The sequence below is a fragment of the Globicephala melas genome, chromosome 1 (genome assembly GCF_963455315.2).
Source record: "Globicephala melas chromosome 1, mGloMel1.2, whole genome shotgun sequence".
Classification (NCBI taxonomy): domain Eukaryota; kingdom Metazoa; phylum Chordata; class Mammalia; order Artiodactyla; family Delphinidae; genus Globicephala; species Globicephala melas.
This window is the reverse complement of record NC_083314.1, coordinates 59,397,660-59,418,078: the sequence shown is the minus strand read 5'-3', so window position 1 is coordinate 59,418,078 and position 20,419 is coordinate 59,397,660. Positions and strand designations below refer to the sequence as shown.

Sequence of the window (20,419 nt, the reverse complement as noted above, 5' to 3'; positions counted from 1 at the left end):
AAGCTATAGTAATCAAAGCATTATGGTATTGGCATAAAAACAGACACATGGACAAATGGAACAGAATCAAAGCCCAGAAATTAACCCATGAAGATATGATCGATTAATTTTTGACGGAGGTACCAAAAATACACAATGGGGAAAGGATAGTCTCTTCAACAAATTGTGTGAAAACTCAAAATCCACATGCAAAAGAATGAAATTGGACTTCTATCTTACACCATACACAAAAATCAACTTGAAATGTATTAAAGACTTGAATGCAAGATCTGAAATCATAAAACTTCTAAAATAAAATATATGGGATGGTTCCTTGACATTTTTCTTGGCAATGATTCTTTTGGATATGACACCCAAAGCACAGGCAATAAAAGCAAAAGTAAACAAATGCAACTTACCAAACTAAAAAGGTTCTATACAGCAAAGGAAACCATCAGCAAAGTGCAAAGGCAACCTATGAAATGGGAGAAAATATTTGCAAACTACATAATCAACAAGAGATTAACATCCTAAATATTTAAGGAACTCATATAACTCAAGAGCAAAAACACCAAATAACTCAATTTAATAATGGGCAAAACCTGAAAAGACATTTTTCTAAAGATGACATAAAGATGGCCAACAGGTATATGAAAAGATACTCAATGTCACTAATCACCATGGAAACGCAAATCAAAACTATAAAGAGATATCACCTAACCTGTTAGAATAACTATTATCAAAAAGCTAAGAAATAACAAGTGTTGGTGAGGATGTAGAGCAAGGGAACCCTTGTACTCTGTTAGTGGGAATGTAAACTGGTACAGCCACTATGGGAAACAGTATGAAGATTCCTCAAAAAATTAGAAGTGAAACTACCATATGACCTGTGACTTGTGTGAACCAATAGAATGCAGCAGAAGGGAGGCTCCAGTTCTGGGCCTAGCTTTAAAAGGACTGGCAGCTTCTGAGGTGGAGTCAGGATGGTGGTGTGGGAAGACGTGGAATGAGCATCTCCCCGCAACTAGGGCACCTACTGGCCGCTGGTGGGGGACTGTGACACCCAAGGAGACGGGAGGAACCCCAGGATGAGCCAGTAGGACATATGGGGACTGAGAGGGGAGGAGAAGTGGAGGCCAGACAGGATTGGCACCCCTGAAGCTGGGGAGATCAGGAGAGGCAGGTGGGAGGGACTCTCCGGGAAGAGTGGGAGAGGAGTGGAGGGCGATCGCCTGGCCCACTTTGGCCAGGAGCCTGTTGAGCTCCCAGGCTGGTACCCCCCACTCCAAGGCCCTATTCAAGATGTGTGGGTCCTGGAGGCATAGGAGAGAGTCTGGGAGATCAGGAGCCACAGGCAGGAGGGGCCCTCCGGGAGGAGCGGAAGAGGAGAGGAGGGCGATTGCCCTGGCCACTCGGGCATGGGGAACCTGCTGAGCTCCCAGGCCAGTCCCCTGCCCTCTAAAGCCCCCTCCAGGCTGCATAGGTCCTTGGGAGCATACAAGGGAGGTTGGGGAGATCAGGAGAGGCGGAGGGAGGGGCTCTACCATACCGGAGGAGCAGGAGAGGAGAGGAGGGCGTTTGCCCTGCCCACTCGAGCCCAGGAGCCTGCTGGGCTCCCAGGTGAGGTCCCCTGCCCTCTGAGACCAGGGGTGGGGGGCACGCCTGGGCCCCTTCTGTTCTTTGAGCATAAGCCCCACCCCCCACAACCCCCAGGGTCTTTTCCAGCCCTGTGGGTCCTGAGCATTGGCCCTTCCCACCACCCAAACCTCGCCCTTACTTAGGCCCCGCCCTCCACAGCCAAGGCCTTCCCCCAACCCCCCTTTTTTTTTTCCCTCCTCCTCTTTTTTACTATTGTGGTACTGTTGTACCTTGTGGTTGTTGATTCATCTATATTTTTATTTTTATATTCTTCCTAACATATCTGTTAGTTTCCTGGTCTAATTTTATTTTTTACTTTGTTATTGTTTTGGGGTTTTTTTTGCCACCCGAGGCGGGATCCTGGTTCACAAGCCTGGGGTTGGGCTGAAGCTCCTGCAGTGGGAGCTCCAAGTCCGAACCACTGGACTAACAGAGGTCCTCAGACCCCAGGGAATATTCATCGGAGTGAGGTTTCACGGAGTTCCTCATCTCAGCACCAAGACCCAGCTCTACCCAATAGCTTACAAACCCCAGAGTTGGAAACCTCAGGCCAAACAACCAGTAAGAAAGGAACATGGTCCCACTCATTAAAAAAAAAAAAAAAGTGAGATGGCCAAAATATATGTCACAGATGAAGGAGCAAGGTAAAAACCTACAAGACCAAATAAATGAGGAGGAAATAGGCAATCTACCTGAAAAAGAATTCAGATAAAGATGATCCAGAATCTCAGAAATAGAATGGAGGCACAGACTGATAAAATACAAGAAGTGTTTAACAAAGATCTAGAAGAACTAAAGAACAAACAAACAGAGGTGAACAACATAATAACTAAAATGAAAAATACACTACAAGGAATCAATAACAAAATAACTGAGGCAGAAGAATGAATAAGTGAGCTGAAAGACAAAATGGTGGAAATAACTGCCGAGGGGCAGAATAAAGAAAAAAGAACAAAGAGAATTGAAGACAATCTCAGAGACCTCTGGGACAACACTAAACACACCAACATTTGAATTGTTGGGGTCCCAGAAGAAGAATAGAAAATGAAAGGGTCTGAGAAAATATTTGAAGAGATTATAGTTGAAAACTTCCCTAACATGGGAAAGGAAATAGTCACCCAAGTCCAGGAAGCACAGAGAGTCCCATACAGGATAAACCCTAGGAAAAAGACACCAAGACACATATTAATCAAACTAACAAAAAATTATTCAAAGAAAAAATATTAAAAGCAGCAAGGGAAAAACAAAAAATAACATACAAAGGAATCTCCACAAGGTTATCAGCTGATTTTTCAGTGGAAACTCTACAGGCCAGAAGAGAGTGGCAGGATATACTTAAGGTGATGAAAGAGAAAAACCTACAACCAAGATTACTTTACCCAGCAAGGATCTCATTCAGATTCCATGGAGAAGTCAAAAGCTTTTCAGACAAGCAAAAGCTAACAGAATTCAGCACCACCAAACCAGCTTTACAACAAATGCTAAAGAAACTTCTCTAAGCAGTAAACACAAGATAAGAAAAAGACCCACAAAAACAAACCCAAAACAATTAAGAAAATGGTAATAAGAACATATGTATCAGTAATAACCTTGAATGTAAATGGATTAAATGCCCCAACCAAAAGACAGACTGCCTGAATGGATACAAAAACAAGACCCATATATATGCTGTCTAAAAGAGACCCACTTCAGACCTAGGGACACATACAGACTGAAAATGAAGGGATGGAAAAAGATACTCCATGCAAATGGAAATCACAAGAAAGCTGGAGTACCAATACTCATATCAGATAAAATAGATTTTAGAATAAAGACTGTTATAAGAGATAAGGAGGGACACTACATAATGATCAAAGGATCAATCCAAGAAGAACTTATAACACTTATAAATGTTTATGCACCCAAAATAGGAGCACCTTAATACATAAGGCAAATGCTAACAACCATGAAAGAAGAAATTGACAGTAACACAATAAGAGTAGGGGAATTTAACACCCCACTTACACCAATGGACAGATCATCCAAACAGAATATAAATAAGGAAAAACAAGCTTTAAATGACACAATAGACCATATAGATCTAATTGATATTTATAGAACATTCCACCCAAAAGTGGCAGAATACACTTTGTTCTCAAGTGCACATGGAACATTCTCCAGGATAGATCACATCTTGGGTCACAAATCAAGCCTCAGAAAATTTAAGAAAATTGAAATCGTATCAAGCATCTTTTCTGACCACAATGCTATGAGATTGGAAATCAATTACAGGAAAAAAAACTGTAAAAAACACAAATACATGGAGGCTAAAGAGAGCTACTAAATAACCAAGAGATCACTGAAGAAATCAAAGAAGAAAAATACATAGAAACAAATGACAATGAAAACACGACAACCCAAAACCTATGGGACGCAGCAAAAGCAGTTCTAAGAGGGAAGTTTATAGCAATTCAAGCTCACCTTAAGAAACAAGAAAAATATCAAATAAACAATCTAATGCTACACTTAAAACAACTAGAGAGGGCTTCCCTGGTGGCGCAGTGGCTGATGCAGGGGACACGGGTTCGTGCCCTGGTCTGGGAAGATCCCACAAGCCGCGGAGTGGCTGGGCCCGTGAGCCATGGCCGCTGAGCCTGCGTGTCCAGTGCCTGTGCTCCACAATGGGAGAGGCCACAACAGTGAGAGGCCCGCATAACACACACACACACACAAAAAAAAACTAGAGAAAGAAGAACAAACAAAACCTAAAGTCAGTAGAAGGAAAGAAATCATAAAGATCAGAGCAGAAATAAATGAAATACAAATGAAGAAAACAATAGCAAAGATCAATAAAACTAAAAGCTGGTTCTTTGGGAAAATAAACAAAATTGATAAACCCTTAGCCAGACTCATCAAGAAAAAAAGGGAGAGGACACAAATCAATAAAATTAGAAATGAAAAAGAAGAAGTTACAGCAGACACTGCAGAAATACAAAGCATCCTAAGAGACTACTACAAGCAGCTCTATGCCAATAAAATGGACAACCACGAAGAAATGGACAAATTCTTGGAAAGGTACAATTTTCCAAGAGTGAACCAGGAAGAATTAGAAAATATAAAGAGACCTATCACAAGTAATGAAATTGAAACCATAATTAAAAGTCCAGGACCAGGACCAGATGGCTTCACAGGCAAATTCTATCAAACATCTAGAGAAGAGCTAACACCGATCCTTCTCAAACTCGTCCAATAAATTGCAGGGGAAGAAACACTCCCAAATTCATTCTATGAAGCCACCATCACCCTGATATCAAAACCACAAAAGATATCACAAAAAAAGAAAATTATAGGTCAATATCACTGATGAACATAGATGCAAAAATCCTGAACTAAATACTAGCAAACAGAGTCCAATCATACACCATGATGTATTTAATCATACATCATGGTGTATGATTAAAAGGATCATACACCATGATCAAGTGGGATTTATCCCAGGGATGCAAGCATTCTTCAATATACGCAAATCAATCAATGTGATACACCACATTAACAAATTAAGGAATAAAAACCATATGATCATCTCAATAGATGCAGAAAAAGCTTCTGACAAAATTCAACACCCAATTATGATAAAAAAAACTCTCCAGAAAATGGGCGTAGAGGGAACCTACCTCAACATAATAAAGGCCATATATGACAAACCCACAGCAAGCATCATACTCAGTGGTGAAAAACTGAAAGCATTTCTGCTAAGATCAGGAACAAGACTCTCACCCTCTTATTCAACATAGTTTTGGAAGTCCTAGCCACAGCAATCCGAGAAGAAAAAGAAGTAAAAGGAATACAAATTGGAAAAGAAGTAAAACTGTCACTGTTTGCCAATGACATGTTACTATACATAGAAAATCCTAAAGATGCCACCAGAAAACTACTAGAACTAATCAGTGAATTTGGTAAGGTTGTAGGATACAAAATTAATGCACAGAAATCTCTTGCATTCCTATACACTAATGATGAAATTTCTGAAAGTGAAATTAAGGAAACACTCCCATTGACCATTGCAACAAAAAGAATAAAATACCTAGGAATAAACCTAAGGAGACAAAAGACTTGTACTCAGAAAACCATAAACACTGATGAAAGAAATCAAAGATGACATAAACAATGGAGAAATATACCATGTTCTTGGTTGGGAAGAATCAATATTGTGAAAATGCCTATACTACCCAAAGCAATCTACAGATTCAATGCAATCCCTTTCAAATTACCAATGGCATTCTTCACAGAATTAGAATTAGAAAAAAAAAAATTACAAGTCATATGGAAACACAAAAGACCCCGAATAGCCAAAGCAATCTTGAGAAAGAAAAATGGAGTTGGAGGAATCAGACTCCCCAACCTCAAACTATACCACAAAGCTACAGTAATCAAGACAGTATGTTACTGGCATAAAAACAGAAATATAGATCAATGGTACAGGATAGAATGCCCAGAGACAAACCCACGCACATATGGGCACCTAATTTACGACAAAGGAGGCAAGAACATACAATGGAGAAAAGACAGCCTCTTCAATAAGTGGTGCTGGGAAAACTGGACAGTTGCATGTAAAAGAATGAAATTAGAACACTACCTAACACCATACACAAAAAGAAACTCCAAATGGATTAAAGACTTAAATGTAAGACCAGACATTATAAAGCTCTTAGAGGAAAACATAGGAAAAACACTCTTTGACATAAACCACAGCAAGATCTTTTTTGACCCACCTCCTAGAGTAATGGAAACAAAAACTAAAATAAACAAATGGGACTTAAAAGCATTTTCACAGCAAAGGAAACCATAAACAAGACAACAAAAAGACAACTCTCAGAATGGGAGAAGATATTTGCAAATGAAACAATGGACAGAGTATTAATCTCCAAAATACACAAACAGCTCATGGAGCTCAATATCAAGAAAACAAACAATCCAGTTAAAAAATGGGCTGAAGACTTAGACATTTCACCAAGGATGATATACAGATGGCCAAGAGGCACATGAAAAGATGCTCAACATTACTAATTATTAGAGAAATGCAAATCAAAACTACAATGAGATATCACCTCACGCTGGTCAGAATGGCAATTATCAACAAATCTAGAAACAATAAATGCTGGAAAGGGGATGGTGAAAAGGGCATCCTCTTGCAGTGTTGATGGGAATGTAAATTGATACAACCTCTATGAAAAAACATATGGAGGTTCCTTAAATAACTAAAAATAGGACTACCATATGACCTAGCAATCCCACTACTGGGCATATACCCTGAGAAAACCATAATTCAAAAAGAGATATGTACCCCAATGTTCACTGCAACACTGTACAATAGCCAGGACATGGAAACAACTTAAGTGTCCACTGACAGATGAATGTATAAAGAAGATGTGGCACATATATACAATGGCATATTACTCAGCCAGAAAAAGAAACGAAACTGAGTTATTTGTAGTGAGGTGGATGGACCTAGAGACTGTCATACAGAGTGAAATAAGTCAGAAAGAGAAAAATAAATACCATATGCTAACACATATATATCTAATCTAAAAAATAAAATGGTACTGATGAACCTAGTTGCAGGGCAGGAATAAAAAGATAGACATAGAAAATGGACTTGAGGACATGGGGTGGGAGGGTGAAGCTGAGGCGAAGTGAGAGTAGCATTGACATACACGCACTACTGAATGTAAAATAGTTGGCTATAAAATAGTAGGAAGCAGCAGCGTAGCACAGGGAGATCAGCTCAGTGCTTTGCAATGACCTAGAGGGATGGGATAGGGAGGATGGGAGGGAAGCTCAAGAGGGAGGGGATATGGGGACATGTGTATGCATATGGCTGATTCACTTTGTTGTGCAACAGAAACTAACACAGTATTGTGAAGCAATTATACTCCAATAAAGATCTATTAAAAAAAAAAAAAGGACTGGCAGCTTCTGCTTCCTACCTCTTGAACACACTTGCTTTTGGGAGCCTGTATCACCCTATAAGAAATCTAGATCACTTGTTGGAGACACCAAGTGAACAGACCACGTGAAGAAGCCATGCAATGAGGAGAGAATCTGAAACTACTTGGAGGACCAGCTTTCCCAACAGTCAGTTGAGCCTCCTGATGACTCTGGCTACAGTCACTGTCTAACTGTAAACTCACTAGAGACCCCAAATGAAGCCAGCAGTAAAACCACCCAGCTGTGCCCAGTCAACCTACAGAATCATGAGAAATAATAAATTGGTGGCTGTTTTAAGCACTAAGTTTTGGGGTGGTTTGTTCCACTAAAATAGATAGCGTCACCAGTGAGTCTCTCCCATGTGACTTAGAGGATACCAGAAGGCTTCTCAGTCTCACAATGTCTGTAAAATTATTAGATGCCAAGTTCCCAGGGAAGGGAGTGCTTGAAAGGGGAAGGGAGAGCTGGAGGCTGGGGCCATAAAGAGAAAGGCACTGAGAGAGAATTTCAACTGTTTGCCACTTTGGCCAGGGGCCAGTTCTAGCAAGAACAGCTGCATTTGGGCCAAGGGTTCCAACGCTCTTTATTATAGGTATTCACTTTCCTGTAGGTGAGCCTGTGTTTTGAAACAGTGTGCCATGTACTACCAGCTAGAATGAAGCCAAGGTTACATGTTCAGCCATCCCATGGTTATTTTAGATCTGTTCTATTAATGATCCCTAACCCTGAACATCAGTATATGCAATCAGTCCCAAGGGAGACCAGGCCAGATTCACAAGTGCAGCGGGACCACTGAAAACATGCTTACTTGTATCTTTACTCGTGGAAGGTCAGAAAAGTCATTATCGTGTCAGTAAGATAGGGTATTTTAAGCATGTGTCGTTTCATATAGTAAGACTTTTTCTCTCCACTGTCAAGAAAAACAAACCATTGAGAAACACTGTTTGTTTCCTGTACTCTTAAATCAGTTTTTTTTAAAGAAAAATATAGGAATGAAAGTTATCTGGGCTTATAAATGCTTTAAAAGAGTAATATCTCTTTTATTAATGTGTATAGGGTTTGAGAACTATAATGAAGAATGTTAACTACATGAATATTACTTTATATAGCATTTTTAATCAGTGAAAGATAAGCCTTTCTTGTTGGTTCTTGATATTTTCCCATCTATACTCAAATTAATGCAGAGATAATAGTCATCATCTTACTTAGTGGTTATAAGAAGTTATAAAGGTTTCACATATAAAATTTTATTCTCTAATAGAAAAAAGAGAAATAGTGGAAAATTTTTAATATTTAAAATAGCTCTAAAATACATTGTCCACTCTAAATGGTTTGATATCTTTGAGTCCCTCCTATCTTTTCGAATAATCAATTCTATTAAATATCACAGCCAAAGAGTTCCAGGCGAAGTGCAATGTTTTGATTCCATGTTTTAGGAATGATGCGTATAAACCTGGAAATGATTGGTGGGTTGAAAAAGTTCTTCGCGTGTCCTTTGATATTATTATTTCCTTCGAAAATCTGAAAGCAAAATATGAGAAAATCTTTAAGGATGGCATAATGGGTATAAAAATCTTATACCTGAAAGTAACATAATATTGTATACCAACTGTATTTCAATTTGAAAAACTTATAATTTTTTATCCTTTTAGTTCAAACTGTGGGCATTAATGAACACATACAACAGTATCACAAAGATGATCCTCAATCAATTATGAACTCACACTCCAGACATACCTCTTTAGTGATATCACCTCATCAGTGATCTGAGTTGGAACAGGGAAAAATAAGGAAATCTGATATGGTGCTGTGGGGCAGCCGCAAAAGCATATCTGCCTTTAGCCCCTTTGTAGCTATGTGACTTTGAGCAAATTACTTGTAGTCTCTGATTATCCATTTCCTTATTGGCAAAATGGAGATAATAAAGTTTACCTCATAGAAGTTGTAAAGATTTTAAAGAGTATGTAAACATATGCACGTCTTTATTAAGTGCCAGATAATGGGCACCAATAAATGGTTAGCTATTACTAACTTTTAAAATAAAATACATCATGTATTTTTATTTATCCTTTTTGTCATATGCCCTATATCATCAACTAAACTGTGTTTTAGGTGTGTTTCTGTCATCCCCAGCAAGTTCCCCAAGATGTACACACATCAGAAGCTAAGTCACTATTTGTTTATAAAAATGATTTTTGCCCTACTATGAGGATATCTTGATACAGTGAGAAATAAACCAAACCAAACCTAACAAATAAACAACCCAGGGGTTTAGACAGAAAGAGATTCAAATCCATTAACTGAGATTAAGTGCTGAGCCCATGATGAGCATAAATGTCCATCCCCTTCTCCTGTGTTGCGCCTCCTACTGGTTTCAGCCCAATGCCCATTCCTGGAATATTAGGTTCCTCTCCTTAGCTTTGCCTCTGGTAGTATTTTAAAACTGCATAACTAGGAATTTAGGAGTATAATGGAATAGTTCATCTTGCAGGAAATTAGTCTCCTCATTCGGAAGGATAACAATTGTTTGAATAACAATATGACACTGAAAGGTATATGGCCATGGGTATGTATGTGATCAGCCATGAATAACAAGTACATCCAAGCTAATGTTAATATGGTAGAAAGTTTTTTAGACCCCTGTTACAGACTGTATGTTTGTATCCTTCCAAAATTCATATGTTCAAACCCTAATCCTCAATGGGATGATACGAGGAGGTGGGTCCTTTGGGAGATGATTAGGGCTAGGATGGGGGTAGGGCCCTCATGGCATCTCTGTGTGTGCACGCACCAAGGAAGGCCATATGAAAGCACAACCAGGAAGACTGCCCTCACTAAAAACCCAACCATGCTGGCACCCTGATCTAGGATTCTAGCCTCCAGAACTGTGAGAAATACGTGTTTTTTGTTTGTCATCCAGTCTATGGTAATTTGTTATACAGTCCAAGCAGGCTGAGACAACCCTTTCACCATCTTTCTCAATCAGAGCTAATTAAACTTCACACCACCCGCTGCTGTTTTGTCCTCATTCTTTTATAGGTGGCTCAGTCAAAGCAGAAAGATAGTGTGCATGGTCCCTGTCCCAAGACCAGCTACTTACAGAGCTCGGACTTAGAAGACTTAAAGAGTGACGCATGTCAGTGCATGCTTATCAAATACAAAGAACTATTTGCAAATTTGAGGTTCTGTTCTCATCATAGCAGTTTTCAAATTGTTTTCTTTTTGCCAGGATACCCCTGTACCTTGTCTACCAACGAGGATTTCTCTCTGTAAGGTTTCCATTCAACTCCCTGGTCACTGTACTGGATGGTGTAGCTCTTCACATACATTTCAGAGGACAGAGACTTGCAACCCTGTGTTACAATCGCTGTTATCTTCTTGATTTTGAGCAGATCAATTTGTAACCACTGATTGTTGTTGTTTGCCTATGAAAATGATTAGAACAATGCATTTGACATTAAAACCTTTGCTTTTTTAGACCAAGATACTCAGAAATGCACTGAGCTGGAAGGATTTCTTTTATGTCTCATCCCTGAGGATTCCCTTTCTCCTAGAATCCTTCCCTGTTCCTTCTTGTTTATTGTCAGCAGGTTTATAAACTTTTGGAATATATCACGCATTGTACAACAGTTACGTGTTTACTCGTGTTCCTTACCCTTTGAGGGCAGGGACTTAGTTTTGTTTTCAGGTGTTCACCACGATGTATGGCACACAGATGGTGCTCAACAAATAAATACATTTTATTTGAGAAAAAGCATTAAATTGCTAAATTACCTGTAAATATTTTTCTCTTAAGCAAGTTTATTTAAATGCTGTGGTGATATTACTGAAGAGTTATCTGAGAGAGAATTAGATAGTATCCTCTCCCAATTTAACTTATTTTAGAAAAGCCCCACTTTTCTTTCCATTGCTAATGTCCAATAGGAGAAGTAGTCCAATTTCTTCTTTTCTGATATTTCAAATAAATGTAATATCTGAGAGACCTAATAAAGCGACACCCAGGGCTGGGTGTGGCATAGTAGTTGTCCTGTCTCTGGCCTAACAAAATGCCTAATTTGATGATAGACGCTTGGAGAAAGAGAATCAGAAAAGACTAATTGAGTTTTAGAGTAATCTGAGATTAATTTTCATCTTTGGGAGGTTTATCATGCCCCATAGTCTCATTCAATTCTGTATGAAATAATGAATATTGATATATTTTCTCAACATCACTCATATGTGCATGTCTGTATGTGTATATACATATGTATGTATAGCCACATATATATATGTGTGTAGTCACATATGTGTAGTCACATATGTATGTATGTGTGTATGTATATGTGTAGTCACATGTTATTGTATTTTTTAAGCAAATTAATTGAATTAAAATGATTGTATTAGATAATTTTGGTTAATTTTGTAACACCCTCTAGTGACATCTGGTGGTGTTTTAGTGTGTCTTCAAATCAAGGTTGTACGAGTGATACAGAATGCAGATAGCTAGCTAGGGGAGCTTTGTAAGTGTACATTTTTTTTGGAGGCATCGAAGAGGCAGAGACACTTCAGTCTGCGTGCATACCTGCATATGTCTGGCTTAGATTTTCCACCTCTCTAAAGAAACCCTGTACATGACATTTCATACTATTGAAGGTTAAGTGAAACAAATAGTTTTGACCTAAAATTCCAGATTTAAAATGACAGCTTTAAAAATTAAAATTAGACTTTTATCTTTGCAGCCTTTACTATATCACAAAACTAAGAGCAAATTATAGAGAGGGCAAAATTTTTTAAAAGGCTGTAAAATGGAGGGTGGGATGACAAGGTTACACCATGAACAGGTCTAAAGGGGCATCTGGGAAAGAATTGGTTGATACCCTCTCTCTAACTTTTTTTTGGGGGCCGTGCTGCATGGCTTGAAGATCTTAATTCCCCCACCAGGGATCAAACCCAGGCCACTGGCAGTGGAAGCAGAGTCCTAACCACTGGAACGCCAGGGAAGTCCCTTTATTTTAGTTATATTTATTTTATTTTATTTATATTATAGAAATTAAATCAATATAATATTACACAACATTATTACTTTAACTTCTGTGGGTCTCAGTTCCCCCCTTTGCAAAATTGCAAAATGGGGTGCCTGGGTTGCTTCAAATGGTGCAAGGAACATAGATCTGTCTATCCGGAGAGTGGGATTCCTGATTCTGCCACCAGGCTAAGCTAAAATTATTTAACCTCTTTTGCGTTTGGACTTAAAAGGAAAATATGGACCAGATGCTTTGTAAAACGCTTTGCCTTTCTAACATTCTGTGATTCTGTGATGATCCAGAAATGAGTCTCAAGGCACAGACATAGTTGCCCAAGACTCTCTGTATTGGGCCCAGATAGTCTCTTCTATTTGCTCCCCTTGCATCACACCATTCCCTCCTCCTTTATCTGGTGGCTTGATTTAAGATTAGGACGTGGGATTCTATACAGAGTCCAGGGAATTGGAGTGTAGCTTCCTTAAGGGAGGGAGTTAGGAGGACAGAAAATAGGGAACCTGGATTGAGTTGATTGACTGGACTGTTCTGATTTCTGATGCCATTCAGATTTTTCAGGTCAGTCGAAGAATGAAATAAATATGAGTCAATTATTAATAGTTACCCTAGAACTAAAAGTTACCTTAATTACTCAGTGGGCTAATATCAAGGGCAATATAACTCTCTGCGAGATGTTTACAAAACTTAGATCACATATTTATAAACCTGGTTTTGCAGCATCTTATCAGGCTGCCAATTATCAAAAGGAATGTTACAAAGTTCTGAGAAAATGAGAACAAAACAATTTAAATGACACTCTTAAGAAAATGAAAAATATTGCTAAATTCTGGAGAGAGCAAAAAGAAGACAAGATGTTGCAAATCTAAGTCATTTATCCCTAATGGAAGTTGTCTCGATCAGGAGTTGGCAAACTACAGCCCAAGGCCAAACCTGGCCTACTGCCTGCTTTTGTAAATAAGGTTTTATTGGAATATAGCCATGTTCATGCATTTACATATTCTTGACGGCTGCTTCCCTGCAACAGTGGCAGAGTTGAGTAGTTATGACAGAGAATGTATGTCTCACAAAGGCTAAAATATTATCTGGCCCTTTGCAGAAAAATTTTGCCCACCCCTAGTCTAAATCAAGACCACAGAGATGATAACTTCTCTCCGAGCCAAAGTTCGAGCTAAAGCTATCAAGACAGCACACAGCCTAGTTCTCAGACCTAGGATCATAATCTGCAGAAGCAGGAGATGATACTCTGGCTTCCCAGGGCCCCCATGTTCCCTGTAGTGAGGGCCTATGCTTTCTTCTGAAAGGCTGAGAGAATTCCATTTGCGGGGGACATTTCACCTTGGCTTGCCAGGCATTCACACGGCCCTGGGCATTAAGGCGGGCAAGGAAGGGTTCCCAGTAATCTCCCCACCAAGAGTTTTTAATTGAGGAAGCTGTGATTTGCTTGTTTTCTATCTTTCCACTTTCCATACCCAGCGGTGTGGAGCATCCTGTCAAGAAAAAAGTAACGTGATTAATTATATACCATGATATTCCTTGCATGGCATTTTGTACTTCAGAGGAGACAAGAAATAATATTACTGCTAAGTAATGACAAAAACAACCATCACAGCAATGAACATTTATTGTCCAAGTGCTAAACCCTGTTTTCAGGCTTCACATGTATTACTTAATGCTCTTAAATATCTCCATTTTACGAACGAGAAAACAAAAGCACAGCAAGAAAAAGTAACTTGACTAAAATAATACTGCTAGAAGAATCAGAAACTAGCTTTGAGCCCAGGCAGTCTGACATCAAATACCATGTTCTAAACATCTAAACTCATTTCCCTCCTTCAGTGAGTCATGGAAACTTTGCTCTTTGCTTTGAGGTAGACAATACTCCTAAAGTATCTATGTGTATAAAAACATACTCTATTTCTTCCAACAAAAGCTACAAAGAAGAAGTTATAGGGGACCTTGGTAGTCACATTTAATATTTTATTTCCAACCCTTTGAGGGTGATGCATGGGATACACCCTTCAGAATTTTGCCAAGGCATGAATTTGAATGTCACAGGCAACAAAGCTGATCTGTGAGTGTAAGAAACATATCTAGTGAGTGAGCCCGGCTGACTGCCCATCATCATCATCTTTGTGACACTTTGTTCTTGCTAGCAAATCATGCAGACATTTTCTTGAAGTGATACCTTACTTTCTTCATGAAAAAAAGGCTTCAGAGAAGAAAGCTTACTGCTAATACTAATTATATAAACATCAAGAAAGTGAAGAGATCTTAGAAAGTAATACTTCTTGTATAGAAAATAGAGGTTTTAAATAGACTAACATTGTTGAATGTCACATTTTAGGGTAGCTTGACTCTATGACCTGAACAAACTACCAGTTACATCGCACACCATATGGAAAGAAAAACGATAATGACTTATAGAGCTGTTTTAGGTTTTCCTGCCTGATCAAAATTTGCAATTTTTTTCTGATGTGGACCATTTTTAAAGTCTTTACTGAATTTGTTACAATACTGCTTCTGTTTAATGTTTTGGTTTTTTGGCTATGAGGCATGTGGGATCTTAACTCCCCACCAGGGATCGAACATGCACCCCCTGCGTTGGAAGGCGAAGTCTTAACCACTGGACTGCCAGAGAAATCCCCCAAATTTGCATTTTATGTGGAAGATGTTACATAGCATTGCTATCTGAACATTGGCAAAAATGCCCATTTCCATGTCCCTCATGAATATCAAGAGTTTATTGTACTGTTATCTGCTTACAAGTTTCTTATCAGCTGATAAGAAACTTATTCCAAGGTTCAGCTTTCTCCACTGTAAGCCATGGTTTCTTCCTTCTACCCTGAGAGAAGGCACTGTAGCTCCCCAACAGATGTGCCACAGCAAGTTTTAGGTGTGCCTGTATGTGTGTGTGTGTATATATATATATACACACACGTATATACATATATATTGTATAAATATGTCTTTATTTTGCCTTCCTTGTTGAAGAATATTTTTGCTGGACAGGTGTGCCTGTATATTGATCTCCCTCCCCCCTCAGCCCTTGAGCAGCTAGGTGGTGCCTAGATCAGCTAAGCCCAGGGTGGATTGCTTCATCCTTTTACCCCAGACTGTGAGACAGGTATTATATTTTATATGTGCTTTGAAGTGAAAAAATTTGGAAAGCACCACTTTAAGAGTCAGAGAAGAAGAAGAGTTGATAAAATCCTTAAGCATCTTGTTATATAGAGTAGAATTTTATTATGGCCATTTATGATTATCTAGATTTATTTATACCACAGGTCACATTACATCCCCTGAAAAATAGAAGCTTACATAGAAAAGGCTTGGATACCTACATAGAGTGTGAAACAGAATACAGAGTTCAAGGAAGGTTTCAGGAAGTTGGGAGGCAGATGTATATTTCAAAAACATTCACTGAACACCTAATATATGCCAGTAATGTTGCTAGATACTTTTATTACTTTAAAGTCTGAGTGACCTGGCTGGAAGACTTTGGAAGAGTCAGACCTAGTTTGACTCTCAGTTCTTATTGAAAATGGGCTGATGGAGGTCGTTCTTCGCTAGGGCCCTTCTTTCGAGGGTCAAGGCAGTAACCATATGATCCAGGAGTTCTTCAGAGAGCCTGCCCTCCGGCTGGCAGAACCAGTCTCAGTCTAGATCACAATGAGAGTTTACCTGAGTGGAACCTCTGTTTCACAAAGGATTTTCTAGGAGCCTAAGTGAAGAGAACTAAAAATTCTACCCATTCTCCCATACCCCCCAAATCTTGATTTTCTGAGTGGCAGCTAGAAAACAATGCATCTGTGTTCCTTACCGTTAACCTCGCAACCTTGCAGCTCCAATCGAAGGGCAGGTTTGTTATAGGAGTTAGTTGGAGAGATTCTAATATATCTAGCCACAACCGGTGGGTCAAACTGATTCTCTTTTATTGTAGAGGCATCCGAATTGCCATGAAAATACTAGAGGAAGAGAGGAAAATTTAGTTATATAACAATTCTCTATAAGGTGATTTTATAATAAAATTTTCATCCAATTTAATATGGTAATATTAAGTTTTCATGTAGCCCGAATCAAATTAATTTGGTCTTAAAAGATACCTGGGAATACTTCCACTTCAGGAAGATGGTATAAGCACAACTGAAAACATAAAAAGACTCTGAAAGGTGGAGAAAAGGCAGACTGGCTAGGGTTCTCAGGACCCAAGGAACAACACAGTGGTGAGTTCCCTGGGTTTTCTTTTTACTGCATATACAGACTTATATGTAAAGAAGCCAGGAACCAGGAAACACGAATAGGTGCAGACAAAAAAAAAAAAAAAGCCAGCAAAAGCCTTCTTTCTCTAGCCTCAGGACCAGAAAAGAGCAGTCTAACGAGACAGAAAACTTTTAGATAACAATTATTCTACTTCAAGCCAAACATCATAGAATAGAAAACACTGTGTCCCCTTCCCTACCCACAGCAGCGAAGGCCAACTGGGGAGCCTAGATTTCCATGCTCATGAGACTGTAAGGAGGCACCCCAACACCCTGACTGGGGTTGTGTCAGAGAAAGCCAAATAGAGACCCAGGATCTTCATCTCTTCCAGCTTCTAATAAGGCTCCCACTCCTGCAGTGTCAGTGGATACCATCCCATCCCCCACCAGCAGCAAAGAGAAGGGGTCCCAGCTCAGGTGTCAACAGAGGAGGCCACGTAGGGAATGGACTTTGACCTCTACCTGGCTGTAAAGAGGCTGTGCCCCATCCCATTTCCCTGCCAGAACAGTGTCAGGAAGAGCCAACTAAAACAAAAGAGCGGATATCAGGAATATTGAAAACAGAAAAGCAATAGATAACGGCAGTGAAACAAAGGGCCAGTTATTCGAAAAGATCTTTAAAAATTGGCAAATCTCTAGCAAGACTGACAAAGCAAAAAGAGAAGAGATGCAAATTACCAATATCATAAATGAAATAGGCAATATCACTACAGACCCTGCAGACATCAAAAGGATAATAAGAGAATACTACAAACAACTCTTACACATAAATTTAACAACTTAGAGGAAATGGACCAATTGACTGAAAAAACACAAACTATCCAAATTCACCCCATATGAAATAGGTAATTTGAAGAGCCTGTAACTATTAAAGAAATTGAATTTGTAATTTTTAAATTCCCAGAAAACAAATCTCCAGGTCCACCTGGTTTTGCTGGTGAATTATACCAAATGTTTAAAGAATTAACACCAATACTAGATTATCTCTTCCAGAAAACAGAATAGAAGAGCACACTACCTAATTTATTTTATGAAGCTAGTATTACTCTGATATTAAAACAAAAAGGACAGTATAAACAAATAAAACTACACACAAATATCCCTCATGAACATAGATGCAAAAATCTTTAAACTATGGACTTTAACTGTAATTTGTGTACTGTCGCCAATACTGATTGGTAAGAACCATAATTTAAGATTTTCATGATCTATTCTAAGGTATAGTGCAAATAATTTATTATTAGAAATAACTAAATGATAACATAGAAGATAGTAACATAGTAAATGATTTACAGAAAAAATGAAAATGATTCAAGGTTATCAGTGTAATAATGGTGGACTGACTCCTTGCATTCAGATAGCTTTCTTTGAAGAGGCGGGTGAGGGAGAAGGGGAAGAATTAGGACTGGTATAATTGGGTCATTGGGAATAAACAGGCTGAGCCCCTGGACGATCCAACAGGGGAAAGTCACTCCTCAGGCATGGCAGCAAAAAAAAAATGTGAGAATCACACTGCCTCAGAGCATTACTGGTATTAACACTATTATTTCCTTCAGTTACACTGAAATAGAGAACAAAATAAAATGTAAGAGTTAGTAAAATCAACTCTTGGTGGCCCATTTTTAGCATGAGCTCTTTAAGGCACAAGACCAGATATTCTACTGTACTGCATATCACCTGCCAATCTGAGAAGTCTGGGTATTTAGTTTGATTATAAAGAGATTTTTTTTTCAAGTTTTATGAAGTTTTGGAATTTCAGAAGTCAAGCTTATCCCTTTAATTTGTAATACATATATACACCTCATTTTACCACTTTCCTCCATAAGACACTAAGAAAGCCGTTTGTATTTATAACACCCAGAAAGGTATTTTTTAAAAAGATATAATAACCCTAGGCTCGGGAAGAAACAACAGTGCACACAGACCATCACGTTCCTAGTGCTGTTTCCTTTGAAGATCCGCCAGTTTGTCCGGTCAGAGCTGTAAGCCACAAAGAACTCGGTGGTGTAGTAAGACTTCAGGTAGTGTTTGGCACCTTGGGTCTGGATCCCTGTGAACAGGACTTCCCTTTGCATGTCTACCTGCAATATAGAAAAGCCATTAAGCAGAAGCATCCTTGTCAACAAGTCACACACTGCCTTAATTCATTGTACAACTAACCTTCTTTAGAAAAAAAGAACCAACACCTAACAAACTAATAAAATGGCTAGGGGCAATCCGTATTTGAGCACAGGGTACCTGAACTTGAATCCAAACTCAACCACTCCCTAGTGTATGTGACATTGGGAAGTTAGTTAATCCCTCTGTGCATTAGGTTTTTTTTTATCTGTAAAATGGGATATTACTAGAAATAACCTCATAGGGTTCATTTTGAGTATGTAAAGTACTTAGAATGGTGCCTAGCACCTAGTAATTGTCATTTCCCCTAACAACATTGCAAGAACAACAAGAAGAAATTATTAAATCACTGTCATTTTTATTATTACAGGGAATCCCCTGGCAGACCAGTGGTTAAGACACTGCACTTGCATTACTGAGGGCCTGGGTTCAATCCCTGGTCAGGGAACTAATATCCCACAATCTGTGTAGCGCTGCCAGAAAACAAAAACAAAAACAAAACCCCCACATTTTTACTATTAACAGTAGCAGTAAATATTATCAGGTTAATATATCAGGTTAATAAGATATACCTGGATCCAAGGTTTAGGGTTAAATTCTACTGCAAGTTTTTCTGCGATCCAAGCGTTATATGATCCACCATTGTTTAGTCTTGCTAATTTGGGTTCCCAATAACCTAAATCCAAAGGAAGAAAAAAATTTATTCTGAATTAAAAAAAAAAAAAAAACATCTAGCAATTTCTCAAGTGAGTTTAGTCCCAGTGGAAAACCAGATTCCTCAAGGAACTTCTGTTGCAATTAGGAGACCAGGTCATTGACACGGGCCTCAGCTACTAAGTCAGTCCCTGATTATGAAATCTTGGTTTCGGGCCTGTGCTTGGACAGCTGTCAACTACCACCCACCCCCTTTACTGTATATAGGTCACATTTATTTTTTCTCAGTTATGTTGGTACGGTTTCTGCCTAGTGTGCCTGCCTAATAGAAAGACATGGGAGGAATTTATGGGAGCCTCATGATCCCTTACAATTGACCTTCTGATGTTGGGAAGAGTTTGAGGCAGAGAGAGGAAACTTAGGAGGAGTTCCTGATGCACAGTGGGTGAACAAAAAGTTTCTTGAACAGATGCATGGTTGATGCAGCAAAGGGCTCTATTAATGGGGATTGTAATACCTGGCCTATAAGACCCTGTGAATCTGGCTAGAATATTTCACGGGTTAGTTCCATTGACATCTTACATTCTACAAAACAGAGTAATGAGTAATTTCTGCTTAGAAGATACATATAACAAAGTAAAATTTCCACAGCTAGAGATTATACCTCTAGTGGGTCAGTAATTAGAGATTTTACTGCTGTTTTACTATGTTGTGGTAGAGAAAAGCCTAGAGAGGAGCAATGGCCCATGGATTCAATAGGCAGCGTTGTCATGTACAGTTTTGCGG

At 38.9% G+C, this 20,419-nt stretch overlaps 1 protein-coding gene across 2 annotated transcripts in view; it reads right to left on the bottom strand.

Moving 5' to 3' along the window:
• Window positions 1-8,806: 8,806 nt before the first annotated feature.
• The window catches only part of F5 (coagulation factor V), an 84,829-nt gene continuing 73,216 nt past the window's right edge, over window positions 8,807-20,419 (bottom strand). For both annotated transcript variants that reach the window (XM_060296622.1, XM_060296629.1), the window contains 6 exons: window positions 19,552-19,655; window positions 18,787-18,942; window positions 16,423-16,567; window positions 13,938-14,089; window positions 10,827-11,009; window positions 8,807-9,105 (listed from right to left, as the gene is read on the bottom strand). In XM_060296622.1, the coding sequence (XP_060152605.1) occupies window positions 8,962-9,105; window positions 10,827-11,009; window positions 13,938-14,089; window positions 16,423-16,567; window positions 18,787-18,942; window positions 19,552-19,655 (884 nt within the window). In that variant the 3' untranslated portion in view covers window positions 8,807-8,961. The remainder of the gene's footprint in view (window positions 9,106-10,826; window positions 11,010-13,937; window positions 14,090-16,422; window positions 16,568-18,786; window positions 18,943-19,551; window positions 19,656-20,419) is intronic.